The sequence below is a fragment of the Octopus sinensis genome, linkage group LG7 (genome assembly GCF_006345805.1).
Source record: "Octopus sinensis linkage group LG7, ASM634580v1, whole genome shotgun sequence".
NCBI classification, from domain to species: Eukaryota; Metazoa; Mollusca; class Cephalopoda; order Octopoda; family Octopodidae; genus Octopus; species Octopus sinensis.
The window spans coordinates 69384682-69409250 of record NC_043003.1 but is presented as its reverse complement, the minus strand read 5'-3'; the positions used below and the strand labels follow the sequence as shown (position 1 = coordinate 69409250).

At 35.4% G+C, this 24569-nt stretch overlaps 1 protein-coding gene across 4 annotated transcripts in view; it reads left to right on the top strand.

The window, feature by feature from the left end:
* LOC115213919 overlaps positions 1-22961 on the top strand; it is a 186512-nt gene extending 163551 nt beyond the window's left edge. For 3 of the 4 annotated variants that reach the window (XM_029782905.2, XM_029782906.2, XM_036504816.1), the window contains 6 exons: positions 930-1511; positions 8936-9087; positions 10472-10543; positions 11722-11855; positions 13651-13799; positions 22143-22961. In XM_029782905.2, the coding sequence (XP_029638765.1) occupies positions 930-1511; positions 8936-9087; positions 10472-10543; positions 11722-11855; positions 13651-13799; positions 22143-22243 (1190 nt within the window). In that variant the 3' untranslated portion in view covers positions 22244-22961. The remainder of the gene's footprint in view (positions 1-929; positions 1512-8935; positions 9088-10471; positions 10544-11721; positions 11856-13650; positions 13800-22142) is intronic. The other variant, XM_029782907.2, reaches the window with a different exon arrangement.
* Positions 22962-24569: the final 1608 nt, after the last annotated feature.

The window sequence follows — 24569 nt, the reverse complement described above, 5'->3', positions numbered from 1 at the left end:
GAAGGACAGTTTCCTGGACAATCTTAGCTTATTCCATTATTTTATTCAAAAGTAAACCACTCTAAATTGGACACAGAAAGCTATAAATAATAGTATGTAAAAACACTTTTTGATGGAAAAAGTTGGTTTTCAATATTTATGTGCTATTTATTGCCTTATGTGTGTCTTGAAAGTTTATAAAATTCTTTTGGTGTTAGCTATACTCTAACATAATTTTCTGTCTTGGGTGGGTCATTATGCCATTACTAAGCACACACACACACTGGTTCTGCTTCACTGCGCTATTATTTAATTTCAGTTGGCTAACTGTTTAACCAATTGTTTGATTTGCTTTCTCAGTTTGTCTGTCAGCTAAGTTTGTCAAAGTCTTTTCATTGTTTCAAAAGCTGACCTAGAGTAAAGAGGGCATGTCATTGATAAAGTTCCTAATGATGATGAAAGCACTTTGACAAATCTGATTGATTGATTGATTAAACCAGTAATAAAACAGTTATTTAGTTAAATGGTGAACCAATTGACAAATGATATTAAAAGAAGTGAAAAAGAACCAGTGCATATTTGTTAGCATAATGGCCTTCTCAAGATACAACAGAATCAGTTTCAACACATTCACATCAAGAATTTCACAAATCAAATACTAAAAAAAAATACCCTGGATTAACTATTTCATGAAATAGTTATTTTACTGGTAATCTCTTGCATTTTATTATTCATTCCCTTACTGCCACCAAAATTCAGTGGTTGTAGAGGTGGGGATTTAATTTTTTATTGAAGTAAGTATCCAAGTGTAACTTGTTGCTTAAACTTCTGTTTAGTTTTCACTTAACCTACTTTGAAGAGAAAATAAATAAATAAATAAAATAAAAGGATTAACTGAAGTAATTCCTCTCATTTTAGAGTTCTCTTTTTTTTTAATATTTGTTTTTCAGATGAACTTTGGAAGCAAAACCTCCCACCTGAATACTTTGATCTCCAAAGTTCCAATGAAATGCCTTTAAATTCACATGTTGCATCTAATTCCAGTGAGCAACAACCAACATATCCCCCAACATCTCAGCCATTAATGTTATCTCTTCTTGGAGACCAGTCATTATCACCACCATCTTTGCCGCCAGAAAATTCCGTTTCCAATAACAATCTTTCAAATGATGATCTATCATCTCTCCCACCTCCATTACCATCAAATTACTTTGACACACCTTTAGTAGAAACCACTACTACTGTCTCCCATACTGTTCCTACCAGTTCTTCTGTTAATTCCTCTGAGCCTGAGAATCTGCAGAGGCGTTCATCTCTACCTTCCTTACCTCAGCGTTTGCTTGGGCCCAAGCCATTTGTGCCTTATGAGGGCCCATCGACTTCTTCAAACAAGGAAGTCCCTGTAGAAACGTTGTTGCCAAAAAATGACAACAAATCATTCGCTAGTATCAGTAGGTCTTTGGTATCTCAGTCTACGTCATCCAGTACTATGCAGGCTACTGATTTTAATACACCAACCCCTTGGGGTAAAGGTATGCATAATAAGTATTGATTCACATCATTGCCTGAAAATTGCCTTGCATTTAAATTAAACATAGAACTTTACTTTTTAAGAACAATTTAGTTTCTTGCGACTTCAGTTACTGCTTCATATTTATTTTCTATGCTGCAATTTAAATTTCAATTAAACCTGCTTTGGAATGCCATTCTTTCTTTAAACATTCATCTCAAAGTTTATTTGATCCAGTTGAGGTTTTGTGGTATTATGATTCATATTTTTAAAAAAACCATTACTATCTCCTTAAAGAAAGTCTTTTAATAATTATAGTAATTATGGCATTGGGCAGATGATGGTGAGATTTACATTTTTAAAAATCTGTTTGATTTCCCTTAGATAGAGGAGTTTGACCATCTGTTAGGGACCACATTTCTCTGAACTAAATATTCCTAACTCTCTTTCTCATTCATAAAAAAAAAAAATTGATTTCTCTCTGTCTCATTTGAGTACAACACATAACCAGTTGGCTGTCTGAAGTTTGTATGATTTTTGTACTCTTGTACTTGTTTCAGTCATTTGACTGCAGCCATGCTGGAGCACCGCCTTTATATATTTTTCTTAAGCCTTAAGACTCATATGGCTGGTTATCCGATTTCTATGGCACATAAGTTACCAAGATCACAACATTTTCCCTGAATGGGACGCTGGTTTGTTGCATATTTTGAGGGGATGGGGGTAAGACTGCTACACTGACTCCCAGTAATTGACTGGTACTTTATTTTATCGACCCTGAACAGATGAGATGAAAAGTTGACCTGAGCAGGATTTCAAACTCAGAACACAGGGCCAGAAGTTGCTAAGTATTTTGTACAATGTGCAAATGATTCCACCAGTTCATTACCTTGAAGTTGTATTACAAGTAGTAAATTCAGTTGGGTAAAAGAGCTTGAGGAATCCTGTGTCCTTTTTATATCAGTTCATAGTTGTACCCCTATCTGTCCCCAACCACTTCAATCAGTTACATTATTGATAATGAGCAGTAATATTTATCTCCACTTAAACATGTTAGAATAAACTTAACTATGGTGTTTACCATATTTCTCATATGGGGCTTTTGGTGCAAAATGTACTCTCATTTATATCACTAGTGGAGAAAACAAGAGTGCATTTTGCACCAATATGAAAGTGTCTCTCATGCTAACTGCTGCAGTATAGTTTGTTCTAACAGAACACCCGTGTTTAGGCAGAGATAAATATTACCTCTCACAGTATTGCTACTGCCTCTGTCGTTAATATATATTATTGATAGCACCTAGAAGGTTTTCCTTTTCCATTCAACAAAGTGAAATGAGCTTAGACCAGGAGGAACTGATGTTATCAGAGGATATCTAGTGATCATCAGGTATTTTAACCCTGAGCTGTAGCACCTTCCAGTTGGTGGGTCAGTATTTCGCCTGGCGTGCTAATGATTCTACCAGCCTGCCACTGACAGTGTTTATTATATTATAGAGGCTAGGGTTGTTGTCATGTTATTGTCAGGTGCTCCAGCATGACTGCAGCCCTCGAGCAGAAACTAGTAAAAGAACACTAAAACCTCATAATCTTGGTTCTTTGTCAGTTGAATTAATTATCCACAGCCATATTGTTGTTAATAATAATAATAATGGTTTCAAATTTCGGCACAAGGCCAGCAAGTTTTGAGGAAGGGTAATTTGATTACATCAACTCCAGTGTTCAACTGGTTAGTTAATTTACTAACCCCAAGAGGATGAAAGACAAAGTTGACCTTGGTGGAATTTGAACTCAGATCATAGATGTAGGAAATGCTGCTAAGCATATATCCCAGCGTGCTAACTATTCTGCCAGCTCACCCCCGTAATAATAATAATAATAAGTTTCAAATTTTGCCAGAAGGGTAGCAATTTTGGGGGAGGGGATGAGTCAATTACATCGACCCCATTATGCAACTGGTACTTAATTTATTGACCCTAAAAGGATGAAAGGCAAACTCGATCATGGCAGAATTTGACCTCAGAACACAGCAGCATACAAAATATTGCCAAGCATTTTGCCTGGCGTGCTAACGTTTCTGCCAGCTCGCTACCTTAATAATAATAATAATAATAACAATAATAATAATAAAAGTCCTTGTTGTGAGTCGATAGACAGCACAAATCCTTGATCCACACAATATCCACAACCTGCAGCATCACAATATTGGATACTGTGCAACACTTTCAATAATAATAATGATAATAATAATAATCCTTTCTACTAAAGGCACAAGGCCTGAAATTTGGGGGGATGGAGCTATAGTCGATTTAGATCGAATCCAGTATGTAACTGGTACTTAATTTATCAACTGCGAAAGGATGAAAGGCAAAGTTGACCTTGGCGAAATTTGAACTCAGAACATAGTGACAAATGAAATACCGCTAGGCATTTCATCCAACATGCTAACGATTCTGCCATCTTGCCGCCTTCAGTAATAATAATCTTTTCTAGGGGCCAGTCGATTAGATCGACCTCAGTACACAACTGGTACTTAATTTATCGACCCTAGCAAAATCGACCTCAGCAACATTTGAACTCAGAACGTAAAGACAGACGAAATACCACTATGCATTTTGCCTGGTATGCTAATGTTTCTGCCAGCTTGCTGCCTTTAATAATAATAATAATAAATGATAATAATAGATGTAAATTACCTGTTTACCTGTTAGATAATTATTAGTATTTTCCGGTACTTTCTGTTTGATTGTATTGCTAATATTTGATTGAAGGAAGCACCAAATGCTTTTTAGCTTACTGATGTATGCAACTGCTTTGTCTATTATTGCTACTAAAATCCATTAATATTTAATCTTGCTTAAAACTATCTTACAGCTAATTAAAGAATATAATTCAATTCCATACTGTTTAGTGTTAAAAAAAAAAAAACCTACTAAAACAATTAGCTGCTTCTGGAGCAAATATATTTGAAATTGTGGTTTATTGCAATTATCTGTTGTTGCTGTTAGTGTTTTTTATATCAATTTGATATCAGCCTGTCAGTATTTCTCAACACCTTTTAAACCAAGTGAGAATAAGAGAATAAATGTTGATATACAATGAGGTGTGTGCGTGCGCGTGCGCATGTGTGTGTGTATGTTAGTGGAATCAAATTCCTCTACAGTTCTTCGGAAATTGAAGGTAAATATGAAGATTTCATAAGCATAAATTAAGCAGTTTTTCAATGTTTAAAAACTTTTATTTAAGGTTTTTACTAATGTTTTGTCCTAAATCAACCTTGATTGAGCTAACCTATATTTAGACATTCCAGTTATGACACTCCCATCTTTTTTTTTTTTTTTGTGCTGCCTGACTGGTCTCACATAAAAAGCACCATTCAAGCGTGCCAGCACCGCCTGACTGGCCTTCATGCTGGTGGCACGTAAAAAGCACCCACTACACTCTTGGAGTGGTTGGCATTAGGAAGGGCATCCAGCTGTACAAACATTGCCAGATCAGATTAGAGCCTGATGCAGCTTTCTGGCTCGCCAGCCCTCAGTCAAACTGTCCAACCCATGCCAGCATAGAAAGCAGATGTTAAATGACCATGATGATGATGATGATGACTGTCACCTTGTACTTTGAGAGTATGCTTTGGTACCCTGACATTTACCTCTTTATCTCTCTTCCATCTACTCCCCACCCACATAATACAGAGTAACCATGTACTTCTTCAACAGCAAAACACCTGTGCTTCTCACAACATCGTACATTAACCTCTCAATGTCTGTAATAATGTTATGATTGAAACTCCCCACCCTCTCCTCCACTGTCCATATCCTCTCTACTGCTCACCCCCTTGTTCCTTCAGGGTTTGCTCTGGCACCCTCTCACCTCTATCTTTATCTTCTTTTCTGATACTCTCAACCGCCTCTCTATATAATGTGGGGTAGCCATGTATTACCTATACGGCAAGACACCTGTGCTTGTCCCTCTATCATACTTTAGCCTTCAACAGCTGGCATAAAGCCACCTCATCCTCTCCCTAATAGATCCTTACTCAGTCAAGTGTATTTTTTCCCTTTTCCCTTTATTTTGTCTTGCTAGTTACTTGGTGATCTCACTAGTGTTGGTGCCATGAACAGGTACACCCATTATTACACACTGTAAAGTGGTTGGTGCCTTGGAGAATATACAGCCAAAGAAACCACAACAAAGTTGACTTTGGGACCTGATGCAGCTCTGCAGCTCATTGGACCCTGTCAAACCATCCGATCCATACCAGCGTGGAAAGCAGACATTAAAGGATGACAAATGTATCCCAGACTACATTATTCAATACATCCATTTTATTTTTTTTAAAGACTGTTGGGATTGGTTTTGAAACAGATTTGATTGCTATTTCTAGCAGGCTGGCTAATCATCTAGGGAATTCTTTGTTGGTTCATGTATTAAGGTTGTTTGTTGCTGTGAGTGTGAAATTTTTTATTTTATGAGACTATCATTAAAGAATAAATTTTCATCTGTTGGGAAAATTCTCTCATAAACTAAGCAGGTTTTTGTGATCAGAAAAATGACATAAGGTTGTTTTAATAATCTTACCCGGCTGTTACTTGGCAATCAATCCATCTGTTGAGCTGTTGCCTGGATTTACAGGATTTTTTTTTTTTGTAATGAGTAGTTCTATACTTCATAAATGATTTGTCGTTATGAAAAATACCAAAAACCATTAAGTGATCCACAGGAATGGCTACGGAATAACTTCCAATAATTTTTTAATTGAAACTACACCCTACCCTCCAATCCACTGTCCATATTCTCCCTTATGCTCACCTTCTTGAACCTTGACAGTTTGCTCTGCCATTTTTTATTCCTCTGCCAGCTACTCCCACCAAGTTTTATGTAATGTTGGGGTAGCCATAAATCTTCTCTATGACAAGACACCTGTGCTTGTAGCTTCTCTCATACTTTAGCCTTCAACACCTGGCATTAAGCCCCTCCACCCCTCAAATACTCCTCACCTCATTTAATTGAGGGGGTGTTTTCCTCTTCTTTTCCTGTCTTGCGAGTCACTTGGTGACCTCACTAGTACAGGTGGCATGGAAAAAGCCCCCATTACACATTGTAACGTGGTTGGTGTTAGGAAAGACAGCCTTAGAAACCATGTCGAAGCTGACATTGGCGCTTGGTGCAGTCTTGCACCTCACTCGGTCCTGTCAAACTGTTTGATCCATTCGAGTATAGAAAATGGATGTTAAATGATTTCAATATTATTTTATATTATTTAGGTGAAGAAAGATTATTTTAAATCAATTCCATAAACAGAAGAAGAAAAAAAAAACTTACTCTCCATTTCTTTCTGATATGATTAGCAAAACTTTAGTTGTGTAAGACATTTTCTATAAGAATATATTAGACGTTAACCCTTTTCTTTCTTTATTTATTTTGAGATACTCTGTGTTTCTTGTAATTACTTTAAATATAACAAAGAATTTAGTAAAATAACTTAGTTATCATTCAGCTAGTGTTAGGAACATAATTTGTGACTAAAGTTTGGTGGAAGATTTTAATTCAAAACTTATGAAAACAAGACATTTGTACTACAGAGCCAGAGGTGCCAGAGTTGGTTTCAACTAGGTTGATAACGAAAGGGTTAAAATATTTGCTAGGATTTTTAAATTGAAAATTAAGCTCTGACAAATGAAGGATTATGTTTTTCTATTTGTGCTAATTCTTCCATAGAATTAATTCATAAGCTCTATGCTGTGTTATATAAGTCCAGCTACTACATTATACTTATTTTAGTGTTTGTTGCTTCTGCTAAAATAGATATGCTTGTCTATATTTTGTATTTGTTAATTAATATTTGATTGAGCAACATGTTAATATCATCATTCATACAATGCCAAAACTTTTAAGAAGTTGCTTAATGACATTGTGCAATTAATAACTAAAAGATATTGTTTTAATGTTGATATTTGTCTAAATCGAATCCTGCTGTTGCTTTGAGTTATAGCATTTCCTCCTAACTGTTACTCTGTTGATTCAAAGTTGTTGGATTTGGATGCAGTCTAATAAATATTAATAACATTGAGCTTTCTTGTCTGTTTGATACAAACCTTACATAACACAGTCAGAATAAGTCTCTCTTTTCCAAATTTTCCACATATATGTGTACACATGTTTCAGTTGCCTTTACATGTATACATGCATTCATTTGAGGTGTGTGTGTGTGTGTATAGAGGGAGGGAGAGTTCACCTTAGTATAGTCACATAAAAGTACCTGTATTGTGCCATGTAAAAAGTACTCAGCACACTCTGTAAAGTGGTTGACGTTAGGAAAGGCATCCAGCTGTAGAAACCATGTCTGGTGCAGCTCCCCAGCGTGCCAGCTCTGGTCAAACTGTCCAACACATGCCAGCATGGACAATGGACAATAATTAATGATGATGATGATGGTGATGACAGTAATAACCAGTTGTTAAAACTCAATATATTTATGCTTTAAAGTAGAGCATTAGGTGAGTACAGAGTATAGTATTAATTAATAAATAACAAGGGGACAGGAGTGAGATAATCAACTTCATTAGCTTACAGTTGTTTCTGCTATAAGAGGATGTGCACTCAGAGCTGAGTGCTTCTGTATCTTAGCTTCCTCAGAGGCATCTTGATGGCTCCAAGGAAGCTAATGGATATGTTTATATAACTCCTCTTGCCATGCACACATGCACACACGCACACACACACACACGTGCAAGTATATATTGATATTAGTTCCATGGACATTTATAAAACAACAGAATTTTCGTCTTGCAATTCCAAATTTAGTTCCACTTGTTCCTAGTATAAAACATTGAACGAAAGCACATCTCTGTATATGTATATATCTCCATATATATACCTAGTTATTTTATTTTATTCCCTTAACATTCAGATAAACCACCATGTGAGTAGTTTTGTTTTCCCTGGCTTTTCTTCTGGGGTCTTTCATCTTTTTCTTTCCACCCCCCATGTGATGCAGGTCATTATTTTTAGTTCATTTCCTTCATGCACAACATTATTTGTATCATTATTATTATTATTATTATTTTTGTTATTATTGTTGCTCAGTTGCTAAAAACTTGATATTTCAGTGTGATGCTTTCTACCTTTTCTTACATTTTTTTTTTGCTCTGCTTTTAATGCCTCTGTCCACACTGCACATTTCGTATGTAGCTTCATCATTGAAACAACTTTCTAATTGGTGTCATCTTTCATCTCCATAAAAAAAAAGACATGTCAACTAATGCAATTTGTGTTTGCCTTGACTGTTGCAGCTGCAATTGTTGGTGTTGCCAGCTTCATATATATTTAGCATCTGTCTCTGTGTTGGTGGCTGATTCAACAACTGCTAGCGACATAATTTAACTAAACATATTCCATCTCTTTGCTTTCATTGTCTAATTTTGACCCTTTACCATTTTCCAGCTTCACCTGACTCCAAACTTAAAAGGTCACCCCGTGGACGAGCTCGTTATCTTACAATTTCAAGTAGTGAACCAATTAAACTGGAGCATGCTCTTGAACAAAAGTCTTCCCTTAATACTGCTGCTGGAGACCTTATTATTGGTTCCTCTCTGGTGAGTTGGTTCTTAGTTTCTTTTCATCATTTAAATTCATAGTTTATCTTTCATTCATTTCAGTCATTGGACTGTGGCCATGCTGGGGCATCACCTTGAAGGGTTTTTATCAAACAGATCAACCCCAGTACCTACGTTTTTTTTGTTTTGTCCCCCAGCATCACTTGACAATCGGTGTTGTTGGGTTTTTTTTGGTGTCCCTCTAACTTAGCACTTCAACAAATAGAGAATAATAAAATAAGTACCAGACTTTAAAAAAAAATAAAACGGCGATCATACTAAGGTTGATTTGACTAACTCTTTCAAGGCAGTGATCCAGCATGGCCGCAGTCTAATAACTCAAACAAATAAAAACAATAAGATAGATATTTCATTGCAATGAAGGAGTTTTTGTTTCCTTTTGCTTAATTTAGAATCTGCTAGAATATTTTCTTTTTGGTGGGAAGTTTTTGTAACTTGAGGATACGCCCTGACACTTCTTCTTCACCACCATCTTACATTTCTAACTGGGGTGGCCATGTAACTCCACTACAACAAGACACCTGTTCCTATCTCCCTATTATCACCTGGCATAAAACCATTTTCTTCAGTTCTTCTCCCCATTCAGTCAAGGTGGGCATCTTGTCTTGTGAGTTACTTGGTGATCCCACTAGTGCTGGTACCACATATAAAAGCCTCCAGTCCATTCTGCAAAATGGTTGGTGTTAGGAAGAGTATCTAGCTATAGAAATCATACCAAAGCAGACACTGGAGGCTGATACACTCCTCTGGCTTCCCAGCTTCTGTTGAATCGTCCAACCCATGCCAGCATGGAAAATGGAAATTAAATGGCGATGATTATGAATGCACGTCTGGTTTACACTAAAGATCTTAACAATTCTAATTGCATTTGTAATCATGAAAATACAGAGCAGTTGATTGGCAGCAGAAAGAGTAGCCTTCAAGGCAGCGAGCTAGCAGAAACATTAGCATGCCGGATGAAATGCTTAGTGGGATTTTGTCTGTCTCTATGTTCTGAGTTCAAATTCTGCTGAGGTTGACTTTGCCTTTCATCCACTTGGGGTTCATAAATTAAGTACCAGTTGCGTACTGGAGTCAATGTAATCGACTGGACTCCTCCCCCAAAATTTCAGGCCTTGTGCCTAGAGTAGAAAAGAAAGAGTAGTCTTCCTGGTGAACTGGTGAAATATCTTGTATTTAGTTTGTGTCTTTGAATGTTTTATCCTGCCAGGGTTACTACAATTCACTACATTATCTCCCTTCAAATTTGTGCCCTTATTCATAGAGATCAATATTATGCCTTCATCAGTTCTTCAAATAAACTACTTATTACATGTACAAATGTATTCACATTGTTTTAAAAAATTTTTTTATGATGTTGCAGATGAACAACATGCCTGATATTATACAGAGTTCAACTCTTGATAATTTTGATGAACTGACTATTGACAGAGAAGTAGGTTTCTCATTATGATCATGGTTATTATTATTATTATTATTTTTTTTTTGATTAAGAGAACTAGATACAGGTGAGGCTGGGCAGTTGAGAAGCTTATTTTTCAGCCTTGGAATATCTGGTTTTAGTTCTACTATGTGTCACTTTCAGCAAGTGTCTTCTGCTTTCATCGGTTCAGGTGCAGGGAGTGTGAGTGCAGCCCCTAAAATTTGGGGCTGGGGACAAAGAAAATGCTTTGGAATTCCTCCTGAAAATCTTCCTTGCCAAAATGAATGATCATAGAAACATTTTTGAACTGATTTGAAACCTTACTTTAATTGATGTACAAATATAATAATAATAATAATTATTATTATTATTATTATTATTATACTTGTATTTGTTTTCACATTAAGATTGAAAAAAATTATCCTTGTTTGTAAAAAAAACAATTTTGGACCTGGGTTTTCACTTGCCGAAACAAATTTTATTCCTGCACTTGTCTGCTATCACCCTGGGCCAACCAAATCCTTCTGAGTAGATTTGATTGATGGAAACTGAAAGAGGCACATCATATGTGTGTACACACATGCGCACACACACACACACCTATGTATGTATGTGTTTGTGCATACCTTTGTTTTGACATCTCATAATGGTTATAAACGAGTATCATTGTCATACAAACGATGTTGTTCATTTCCTGTCTTTCATGAAAAGCATATCTGGCCATGGAGGTTTTATTACCTCGCTTGGAAACAGATGAGGGTTAGTGACAAGGAGATTATCCAGCCGTAGAAAATATACCTCACCGAATTCCATCCGACCCATTCAAACATGGAAAAGTAGATGTTAAACGATGATAACGGCAATGTTTTACCACTAATATCTTTTATACAGTTTCATAATGAAGCTTTTATGTTCAATTACGTTTACATTGATGGATGGATCTAAGCACACATAAGCAAATACATGTTAAATATAGGGGAAACCTAATAATATTAATCCTTGGGTATTTAATTATCTTCATCAGTATTATTATTATAATTACTAACTTGATGTTCTTGTGTATAATACATTTTTTTTTGTCTGTTTTCTTTTGCTGATAATGAAGATATGTGAAATGCTATTTTCATGACTTAGAAAACATTCTATGCCTAAATGTCACAGCATTTTCTATTTTTGTAAATGAATTTCAGTTAATGATGCCTGAAAAAGTGTTGATACCTGAACGGTACATGCCAGATTCTGATGATGAAGATTTAAGTGAAGAAGAGAAAGAAAAACGAAGAGAAAAATCAGAAAGAATTAGGAAAGTTCTCGCAGAACAGAGGTAAATGTCTTCTGAATATTGTTTTTAATTGAATTTTTTAAAATTAAATTTTTTTCTTCAAAGTACTTTGGTATTTTGAAATTAAATTGTAATTTACAAAATGTGCTTTATATGTGTCAGTGCTGATTGCTAGAGATATAACATTTGTGACTCTAGTCACTCAGTGATTGATTTTTGCAGTATTTTGTTTCAACTCTCTACAATCTGGGTTCATATGTTTTGCCTTTTGGGGGAAATTTAGTTGACCTGAAGCATTGGTGGAAGAAGCTACTGGTGTTGTGTTGTGAGTTCAAACCTCATAACAGGGCAGTGAAGTTGTTATCTGCAAGAATCTTATTTACATTTCACAGATATTTGTCCTCATCTTGTTTGTTGTTGACACGTTTAGGTTGATATACCCTCCAGCCTTCATCAGGTATCTTGGGGAAAATTTTGAACCTGGGTTCTCATTCCTAAGGTATTTTTCAAGGTTGTTATTATTATTATTATGTTACATTTATATATTTGTTTTGCAAGATTTTTTATGTGAAATCGTGTGTTGAAACAGATATTGTTGTATTTAGGAATGGTCATTTTGCCAGTTTAGCCAATAAAAACACATGCACTATATATTTGGTGTTACTTTGCTTCAGCGTTATTCATTTTTTACATTAATCTTAATCTTATTTCGGCCAGAGTTCTTTCGTCACACTCCTGTGATCTCATCAGTGGTCCTTTGCTTTTTTCTTTCTTATTTGTGTGTCTCTCCTTACTAACGGTCAGCTATTTTGTATTCCTTTTGTATGTGTCTTTATTTGCGCATGCGTATACCTCTATGCGTGTCTATGTTTAGGAGTGTGACGAAAGAACTCTGGCCGAAATAAGATTAAGATTAATCGAAAAAATTAATAATGCTGAAGCAAAGTAACACCAAGTATATAGTGCGTGTGTTTTTATTGGCTAAACTGGATAAATGACTATTCCTAAATACAACAATATTATTATTATGCTCGTGGGCATATGGCGTAGTGGTTAAGAGCACAGGCTACTAACCCCAATATTCAGAGTTCGATTCCAGGCAGTGACCTGAATAATAATAATAATAACAGCAACATCGAAAAATACCTTAGGAATGAGAACCCATGTTCGAAATTTCCCCAAGACACCTGATGAAGGCTGGAGGATATATCAGCCGAAACGTTAACAACAAACAAGATGAGGACAAATATCCATCAAATGTAAATAATGTACATAATTCCTCATCTCTTAAATATAGAACTGCAAGAATCTTGTAAACTACCAGTTTAGGTCCATCATCATCATACGTCTATTTAACCTACTGGTATAGGTTGGACAGTTTGACAGGAGGTGGCAAGCCAGAACACTACACCAGGCTCCAATTGTCTGTTTTAGGAGAATTACTACAGCTGGATGCCCTTCTTAGTGCCAACCACTGTACAGAGTGTACTGGGTGCTTTTTATGTGGTTCTGTCACAGGTGCTTTTTTATATGGTGATGTCATGGGTACTTTTTTTACAGGCCCATTATTTAAAGAAAAAATATAGTTATACCATTTGAAATCTAACTATTGAAGTAGTTTATCATTTGAAATTTAGTGATTCATTAGAAAGTATTTTTGACAAGTATTATATATTCAGGAAATAATAATTTTGCTAGCAAATTAATAATTCTTGAAATAATAATTTTTCTCTGAAAGTGAAAAGAAAAGAATTAAAAATTTCTATAAATTTTTATTGGTTATCTGAAATAATATAACTGAAATAATGTGTGTTTTTTCTTTTTGTTTCCCTTCCAGTGTTCATTCATGGGCTAAAACTGCTCCAGAAGAAATGAAAGATGGTCTCCATGAATATGTTGCTAAAGAAAGACAAAACAGAGAGAAGCTATTAACCATAGCACAAGAGCTCGCCATGGAAGTCACCCGTAAAAGTAAGGCAGCAGCAGGTAAGCTTTTATGTATTTTTGCATTAATTTAATTTAATTTAATTTTTTTGTACAGATTTCATCACCATCATTATTTAACATTTGTTGTCCATACCATTCTATATTTTTGAGATGAGGGATTTTGTATCTTATTTACAATGGACGGATATTTGTCCTCTTCTTGTTTGTTGTTATCACAACATTTCGGCTGATGTACTCTCCAGCCTTCATCAGGTATTCAGGTAGAATTTTGAACCCAATCCTTTGACGAAAGGAGTAAACTGTTCTCATTCTTAAGGTGTGTTGCTGATGTTCTTTTTCTGTTGATAATTAAATCTTTCATCCATGCTGACATAGGTTGGATGGTTTGACAGGCTCCAGTGAGTCTTAAGGCTACATCGAGCTCCATTGTCAGTTTTGCCATGGTTCCTACAACTGGGTGCCCTTCTTAACAGCCATAAAGATTGAACATCTTAAGATGAAACTTTGCCACTTCTTTCCATGTTTTCTTTAGTCTTCCCAGTCTGGAGACTCCTTCCACTTGGGTTTCTTGACATTTCTCAGAAGCCAACTATCATTCCATCCCATCTCAGTCATGCTCCAATTATTCAATATCAAAGTTGATGTTGGGTTCTGGTGTGGCTCTGTGGCTCATTGGAGCCTGTTGACCCATCAAACTCATGCCATCATAGAAAATGGACATTAAAGGTTGATGATGAAATCTGTAACGAAAAAGTTATATTTTTCCACTCTAGCAAGCTTAGTAGTGTCAACTACCGTGAAGAATAGCCAGTACAACCGATGCTATATTTCTGGTAAGGCAACTGCAGGAGAAATACCTAGCCAAAGATAAACCTCTGTATTTGGCTTTTGTTGACTTGGAGAAAGCTTTTGACAGGGTCCCCTGATCTCTTATCTGGTGGTCAATGCAGAAACTAGGGATAGACAAGTGGTTGGTGAGAGCTGTACAAGCCTTGTACAGGGACGCTACCAGTAAGGTGAGGTTGGGCAACAGGTACAGTAGAGAATTCAGGGAAAGTAGGGGTTCATCAAAGATTGGTGCTCAGCCCCCTCTTGTTCATCATAATCCTCCAGGCAATAACAGAGGAATTCAGGATAGGCTGCTCCTGGGAGCTCCTCTTTCTGTAATCAAATTATTTTACAACAGGTTTTTTTTTCTCCCACCCCATTTTAGCCAGTATAACTTTCAACTTTGTCTTCATTTTGTCTGCTTTTCCATTCTTATCAATGATAAATTTAGTTATTATTTACACATATTTATTCCTAAAATATTACTATTTATTTATTTGCTTTCTGCACTCTTCTCATATTTTGAAAAAAAATTTTTTTAATTTTCTAACAAATATAATAATATTATTTAATTTTGAATTTTGCTAAAATATGTTTTTATTATTTTAGCAATTTTCATGAAATTAATCACATGGTAAATTTCTACTGAAACTCCTTTATTTATTCATTTATAATATTTCTAATTAAATTATTTAAAAACTTCTTTTAAAATAATTTCCTTCTTATTTTGAATTTTATCAATTTATAATCACTGATTATCATTTCATTATTTATATTTTGAAGGACAAAATCCTTCAAAACAAAGAATTAAGCTTTTATCATCAAATATTATTGAAGATCCATGTAGCCATCAACAGAAGTCAGTGCCTCACCAACTACACTTCATTCCTGAAGTGGAGACTAAGGAGTCTTCTGTTAATCTTCAAAAGCCTAAAATAGACTCTAAACTGGCATCTAGTGTCTTGTATCTATTTATGCATGATTTAATATCTGGTTCTGTTAATATTCGCGACCGTATTCTTAACACTAGTTGTTTTTCAAGTAGAAATTGTGATGATGGGTTACATGAAAAAAATTCCGAGTTCTCTAGAACTGTTCCTGAAAATAGTTTGAATCACTCAACATGTCATTCAAAATTCAAAGCTGCATCTTTCAGAATTCTGAAGAGTCCGCCATCTTTTGAAACAGAAGTCTGTTATAATAAATTTTGTGAATTACCACTTTTCGATTTCTCCAAATTGGGTTTTGAAAATAAAAATCTTATGGGATCTGTAATGGAATATTTGGAAACTCTGTTTAAAGACAGAAAAGATGCTGCAGAAATACCTGTTCGTCCAGTTGAAATCATACCTTCTATAGAGGCGCTTCACCTAACTTCTTCTAAAACCGATCTGTTTAAAGAACAATCTAAAATGAAATGTGATGAGAATGTATGTGAAGAACTTCAACCAACTGCAGTTTCTAAACAGTTAGACACCCAGTCTGAAAATCATGCAGGAACTTCCTTTATAGATAGCCCACAACTATACTCTATGGAAAGAGGTCCTTTTCAAAAGGAAGGTGTGTGTCCCTTGAAATCCAGCAACCCATCTTTAGCCAAAACAATGGATGTTACCCCCATCAGGACTACATATTCAGATCTCCAAGAATTTGTCTCTCTAATACATGAGATTGCTCCGAAATATTCTTGTGGAAATTCCGAAGATTTAGTGGATTTGGAAGTATTCTACAATCTTGCTGCAGAGATTCTAAAACAAGTTCCAACTACTGTTTGATTGTACAAGATGTACAAAACATGTCTTAACGTAAGACATTACTGAGTCCTTTGACAAAAGATTCTTTGAAGGTAATCTGCCTGCACCCCACCCTCCACCACCTACTCTGGTGTTTAATTTTAGATCAGCGCAGTTATCCTTTATCATGAAACCTGTTTTATTTTAGAGTAGAACCCCTTCTGTTGTTTTAATATAAAGTTGTATCACTTGTCGTGCTTACCATTACAAACACCCCTATCACTATAAACATTGTCACCATTCCAAGCACCCTTCTCTATATTCCACTTTTGCCTTCATGGCACTGATCTACTCAGCGTATTGGGGATTTCTAACCATGCCCTTCCTGATTTTTTTGTGTATCTATTGGAATAACTCCTTTCTAATTGTTGTTTAATTTTTTTCTCTAAAATTCATTGTGCACACCGAAATATTTCATTGTTATCTGAGTAACTCCATTGTGAATGTATGCTTGCTTACTCACTCACTCACTCTCTCACTCACTCACTCACTCTCACTCACTAACTCATTCTTTCACTCACCCACTCTTTCTCTCTATCTCACTCTTTCTCTCTCTCTCTCTCTCTCTCTCTCTCTCTCTCACAATCTCTCTCTCACTCACTCTCACTCTCTCTATCACACACACACACACATCTATTGCCCACTTTTGTATGCTTGCATGGTTTATATGAAATTCATTGTGGTAAATTACATGGCAGGATGCCCTTCCTGTCACCAACCATTCCAGACAAGATAATATTTCCCCTGTCCAGACAGGTTATTTACAGAACACTGGAAATGAACAACATCACTTGCATTCTGGTGATGTTCCCTTACAAGCATCTCATGATATCAAGACAAGGCCTGCATATTACACACTCACACACGGCAAAAAGCATTCACTCCACTCTGTAAGGTGGTTGGCGTTAGGAAGGACATCCAGCCATAAAAAACATACCAAAATGGACAGCCTGGTGCAGTCTTCTGCCTAGCCAGCCCCTGTCAAACCATCCAACCCATGCCAGCCTGGAAAATGGACATTAAATGACCACACACACACGTGCATGATGGGCGTTTTTTGGTTTCTGTCTACCAAATTCACTCGTAAGACTTTGGTTAGCCTGAAGCTGTAGCAGAAACACTTGCCCAAGGTGCCATGCAGTGGGACTGAACCTGAGATCACATGGTTGAGAAGAAAGTTTCTTATCCACACAACCTGTTCCTGTTATATATATATATATATATATACACACACACACACATACACATGTACCCACACTAATTATTCGTAACTTTTGAAAAGGGCCGAAGCAGTTAATCTGCATTGAAAAATATTTTTTTTAACATTATTTACAATGGACAGATATTTGTCCTCACCTTGTTTGTTGTTATCACAACCTTTCGTCTGATGTACTCTCCTGCCTTCATCAGGTGTTCTAGTGGAATTTTGAACCCAACCCTTTATTTGACTAACGGGGTACACTGTTCTCATTCCTAACGTATGTTGCTGATGTTATTTTTCTGTTAATATTATTTTTCAAGTCCCTGCCTCAGATTGAACTTAGAATCCAATCACATGCTACACACCTTCCTTCCAAGCACTGTTGTAAACAGTGGAAGTGAGCTAGAATGTTAAAACATAATGCACATGCAATCTGTGTCAAGTGGCTTCACTCTGCATACAAAATACTTCATAAGCTCTTTGTTGGCACACCAAGCTGTTAAACCTCAAATTCTAAGTTCAATCCCAGGCAGTGAAAAATAACATTGGCAACATATGTTAGGAATGAGAACAGTGTACCCAATTAGTCAAATAAAGGGTTGGGTTTGAAATTCCACCAAGAACACCCAATGAAGGCTGGAGAGTACATCAGCCGAAACATTGTGATAACAACAAACAAGATGAGGATACCTATCTGTCCACTGTAAATAATGTAAATAATTCCTCATCCCCAAAATATAGAAAAGTATATTTTTTTTTCTATTGAAATTCTGCCTGGGTCAGCTCTGCCTTCTGTATAATTAAGAGAGCTAATAAAGTAGCCTTGGGTGCTTTTTTAGTTGACTATACTCGGTCAACAACAGTTTATTCTTATGTAAAGAGAGACTTGGGCAAGGTGCTGTGTGGTGGGACTGAATCTGAGACCATTTGCTTAACCGCACAGCCATGTCTCTGCCTGTATATATATTCTTTACTTGTTTCGGTTATTGGACTGTGGCCATGCTGGAGCAATACCTTTTTGGGCTTAGTCAAACATATTAACCTCAGTACATCTTTTTTTTTTTTTTGTAGATCCTAGTACTTATTTTATCTGTATTTATTTTGCTGAACTACTAAGTTATGGTGATGTAAACAAACCAACACTGGTTATCAAGCAATTGTTGGGGACAAACATAAACACAAAGACACATTGAGACATGCGTATATATGTATGTATGTGTGTATATATATATATATATATATATTATATATATATATATATATATATATATATATATATATATATATAATGTATATGTATGTATGTATGTATATATATATATACACGCACATGCACGCAACAGCTTCTTTCAGTTTCTGTCTGTTAAATGCGCGCGCACACACACACGTGTGTATATGTATTGATTAAAAAGCAATGAATTATTTTACAGTAATGATTGAAAACATACCAAGATGACTGAAAAATATCTACATGTAAATTGTTTACTGGCTAATTAGATTATTAATGAAACAACATTCATCACAAATGTAATTGCAAACGTAGTTTGCTGATGTCTAATCATTTAATGCAAAGTTATTCAGCTGTGGTATTCATTAGATATTATGTGCAACCAATTAAAGCATTCGTTACTTTAATTTATAATAAAATGGTATCATGTCAGTTTATTCTTAATTTAATCAATAGGGAATGTGATATGATTAATGTAATAAGTTAATTATTAGGTTTAATTACTTACTGATTTTAGATTTTAATTTCACTGATTAGTAACTTCTCTCCTGGGCAGTTTAATTATAGAATTTAAGGTGAATTTATATATAGTTCATAGTTGAATTAAGGTAAGTTTATATGTAGTTCATAGTTGCGTCAATGCGATATGATGTGTCACTCGGGTATTTTGAAAATGAGCTTTGGTGAAGGTAAATCAAGATTAGACCTTAATCCTGCAATTAGATTCATTTTTAGTGAGGTTGGATAATATCTCTGTTGGTCGCTCTTGGGAATCCAGCTGGAACCTTAATGAAGCTGATGTGGCACAATTTCACAATATCTCAATATTTCCTATTTCACTCTATTCTACTGGGTGCATAGCTCAGGGATCAGGGAGTCTCTCTAGATTGTGCCATTATCTCTACATTGAGAGGTCACAACCCTGGTACTACAAACATGTGATTAGAATGTTGCAAGAAAGAATCGCAAGACAGATTCTTCAAGCCAAGCCAAGCCAAGCCAAGCCAACCAGTAGGAGACCTAGAGGCAGGCCAGGAATGAGATGGCTGGATAATATCTATAGTTTCAGTTGGACATGCATGGGAAGTCTGCTGGAAAGTTAAACGGTGGTTGTTTCTGATAGGATCCTACAGAGAAGGGGTTTGAGGATTCTAAACCTATGACACTCCCAGGAATAATGAGTGGAGAAGATGGATTGGAGGTGTGATGAGTACAGCATGTAGTACATTCCTATAAAGTGACTGGTACATCTACATTGTGTGATTAGTGCTGTATTCTCTGCAGATATGTAGTGTGATTTACGAAGAATTTTCTTGGGTCCTAGGACTCATAAAGCTGGTTGCCCAGTTTCCATGGTGACTAGGTGACTGAGATCACAGCAGTCCTTCTGAACAGTACATTGGCCCATCGCAGAGTTCAAGGCCAGCAATTTTGAACGGAAGGGACAAGTTGATTTCATTGATCCCAGTACTTGACTGTCACTATACTTTATTGGTCCTGCAGGGATGAAAAGTTAAGTTGACATTTGTGGGATTTGAACTCAGAGGAAATGCTGCCAAGCATTTTGCCTGACATGCTAATGGTTCTGATTGCTTGCCATTTTATTGTAGTATATATTAGTACAGTATATTCATGCGATATGACTAGTGCAGTGAATAGTACATTTATATAATGAGACTAGAGCAACATATAGTAAATTGAGTGTGACTAGTATGGTGTATATAGGGTGGTTAAGCATTATTAATTCATGGATTAATTAAGCATTACTAATTTATGGATACTTAACACTGAGTGACTTAGGTAGCAACTGAATTAAAATCACTGGGGAAAATTATGTCACCCACTAACAATAAAGCGAACGCTAGCATACTTGATGTAATAAGGTTTTAATCAACTTAAATTACAATGTTTAGTTAATGAACCTGGTAAAAAAAATATTCAAGTGAGACAACTCTGAAATTTGAATTAATAAAAATTAAACATGGAATGCATTGGGTAGTGATCCTGATCTTTAGTTTTATTGGTGATGACTGTGGACATGTTATTTTATTTTATTAGACTTCATCAGCAAACTATTATTTCAGTATCACTGCTAGAATTTTGTGACTAGAAGGGGTAACTTCTCTGCTTTCAATGAATGAACAGTGAGTAGTCTAGAAGAACGATTAGCTACAACTACTCTGGACACCTGTTTCATGAAAATTTAATAGTAAAGTGGATGCTAGCTAAGATATTTGCTTTAAAAAATATAAATTAAAAATTTACAATGACATCTCAGAAAAGTTGACAGAGAAACTTGAAGCCATCTGCTTTTTTATAAAATAGTTGCTTTAAATGAGATCTTGTCACACAAAGCAGCTGTTTGCATTGACATCACAAAACTTGTAAGTTTTTCATTTATCTTCAAATGATTTATTACTTCAGAAAAGGTTTCAGATTGTGTCTACATTGTTTCCAGTTGGTGTTGCTGCATGAAACATCCTTACACCGCACACTGCACATGATGCACTGTTTTGTTTGTCTTATCATTAATACTAGTCTTATTCCAGTTTGTCAAAATCCTGCTGTTTGATGGTTCCGGTATATTTTTTTTGTTGTTTTGATTTAATTTTTCTTAAACCATCATTTAACATCTACACCCCCCCCCCACTCCCCGCATCTACCATAAACTTTAACATTTCTTTTTGAATGTTTTTAGATTCATTGACTGAGTATTTTGTATTTCTTTGTGGTGACAGTAATCAATATCAATTTATTTGAAAGTCTGCTTTTGAATATTTGAGCTTGTTATATATCATCATCATCATCATCATTTAATGTCCTTTTTCTATGCTGGCATGGGTTGGATGGTTTGACCAGAGCTGGCAAGCCGGAGAGCTGCACCAGGTTCCAATCTACTTCAACATGGTTTCTACAGCTAGACATACCCCTCCCCCCACATATATACACACACACAGATGTATTTGTATGCAGGTGTCTGTGCATATTAATATTTATGCTACACATATTAATTGATGGTAAGGACCCCATATTTTATTATCCATCCACAATATACCAAGTATATTAAAGACTCATAAGTCAAGACTGTGTCCTACCTGTGTTAGCTGTGCGATTTAATTGCACTGCTAACACAGGTAGGACACAGTGTTGACTTATAAAGCCTTTGATATACTTAGCAGTATATTGTGGTTGCTAAATATATCAATGTTGATGTTATTACTCTGTTGCTCATTTGTTTATATGATGTTACAAGCAAAAACATATTTTGGAATGTGAATGTCAATTCTTAAATTTATTTATTTACTTTTCTTTTTTTTTTTTTCCTCTTTCAGTTGAACGCCGGAAGACGTGGGCTGGTACTCCATCGTTTGACTATCTCTCCACTTTTAATGAAAGTCCAGCCATATATAATAATGATATCCTCCTTGGATAAGTGAGTCTTACCCATAAGAACCTCTCTTATTTATGACAACATAACCTCTCTCTTCCATAAATATCCCAACTCCGAAAACTACTTATTACATGGATTAATAACTCTGAATGCCCCTTCTCATTTTGTACGGCCCTAGATTTCCATCCATACATTGAACCACCTATTTTTACACACGCTCTGTGTGTTACAAAAGCACTCGTGTAGGGACAGAGGTATTCTGTTGTTTATTACAAGTTGTAATGAAAACAATTTTACATTGAGCTGAAGAATTACACAATATTTCTTCTTCGTTGAGTACATGTTTATTAAACTTTTACCAGAAGACGGGTGACTGTGACTTTGGTCTGTAAACATGAACTCTACACAGAAGTTATTGAGGAATTCTTTCAAAGAATTTCATCTGTTGATGCCACAAATTTTTAAAGTTTCATTTTCTGAAGAGCTACAGAGAATATAGATTCCACGTTGAATGAGATTAAAAATTTTTAACTTTTGTTTCCTCATGCTGACTGCAATTCTATTGTTTATTGAGGGCATCATTAAAGTCTTTTTTCGTGCTTACAACCTTCAAGTGGTAGAGTTGCAGGTTTGATGTATTTGCTGTGTTTGATGATCCACTCTGAGAATCTAGCACAGAAGTTCTCAACCGTCTTTAACCTGTGGACCCCCTTTGATTCTTATTTGGCTCAGTTAAATCCTCATATCAATTCAATGTTTTTAAAAAAATCCTATTTTTATTATTAAATATTATCAGGGATTTTATATATTAAAAAAAATGTTAAAATATTTCGTGTATGGTGCAAGTAGAACCAATTTATTGCTCATAAATTTTAGCAACAAAATCTTATACAGACTCCAATGATCATATGCCCACCCCCACAACGGTCATATGAAGCTCCAAGAATAATATGGATCTCCAAAAGTCATATGGACCCTCCCCAAAGATCTTATGGGCCCTCCCCAACATCATATGGACCGCCAAGGATCATATAGATCCCCAAAGGTAATATGGACTTCCCAAGAATCATATGGACCTGCACCCCCTAGGGTCATATGGATTCCAGTTGAGAACCACTGGTCTAGCAGCTCTATGAGAAGTTGATTATTCATAGGTATATAATTTCTGGAGGCAAAGAACCACATAGGAGTTTGACTGTCCATGGTTTTATGCTTTTACTGTGAGACTTCCTTATTAGAGACATCATTGATATTCATCATGGCTTACAGTTTGATGTTAGGGAACTTATTTAGTTAAATGAGTAAGAATTGTAGAGGCAAAGAACCCTGTATGGTTACAGATTTAATTATCTGAATGCTGTACAGTGGGTCATCATTATCAGACTTAAACATGTACTGACCAGACTCATAAAGGAAGAGTTTCTGTTGCCATAGAAGCGTTTTAACCTTTGTAGTACCACCATGATATATCCTTGAGCCAAACATAGAGCATAGCGTTGGTGCTGAATCAATTTTTGCTAAAGACAGAACACAGTACATAACCTTAGGTTTCCAAATTTAAAATGGTCCTAACCACATCGTATTTTATTAACATGCCTGAATAATTGCAAAATATTTTAAGTATAGATGAGAGAAATGTGAAGAGAACTGGATAATCATATCAGTGAAAATGTTTTAGAAATGGATCACTAATATTGATGAACATTCAAACATTTTAGCTCTAATTTGTGTTTTAAGTTTTAGTTTTAAGAATATATTTTTTATTCTTTATCTCAATGTAAACTGATTGTTTTTCAGTCTGTAACATTTTAGTTATGGTTTATAACAACTACAAATAGAATGAAATTTGTTCACCCTAGGCTCTTAGAAATTTTATTTTTGTAATTTAAAAATCCCCAAAACAAAATAGATTTTGCTTAGGACAGAAATAGGTTCTAAATTTATCCATAAGTATCTAAGATAACTAAGATAAATTGTGTGTGTGTGTGTATGTATGTATATATATATATATATTATATATATATATATAATATATATATATATATACACACACACACACATACACTTTTGTTGTTTGTTTCTATCGGTTTCCTATAGAATTCAGAGCTAGCACTGCATGTTACAATGTTTTGTAAATGAATATGCCTAGGTAAATAAGGCAGTGGAAGACAGAAAACTCAGTAATGGGTGTCTATGCATATTTCAAGAGTTATTGTACTTTCATCAGCACCACATCCAACCCATCATGAAAGTGCAAGAACTTTTGAAACCTGCATATACACCTGCACCTGTTAGCCATTTTTCTTATCTTCAGTTGCATTGTTTACTCTAAATATCTGTAGGAAATCCAAAGAGATAAACTTTAAAA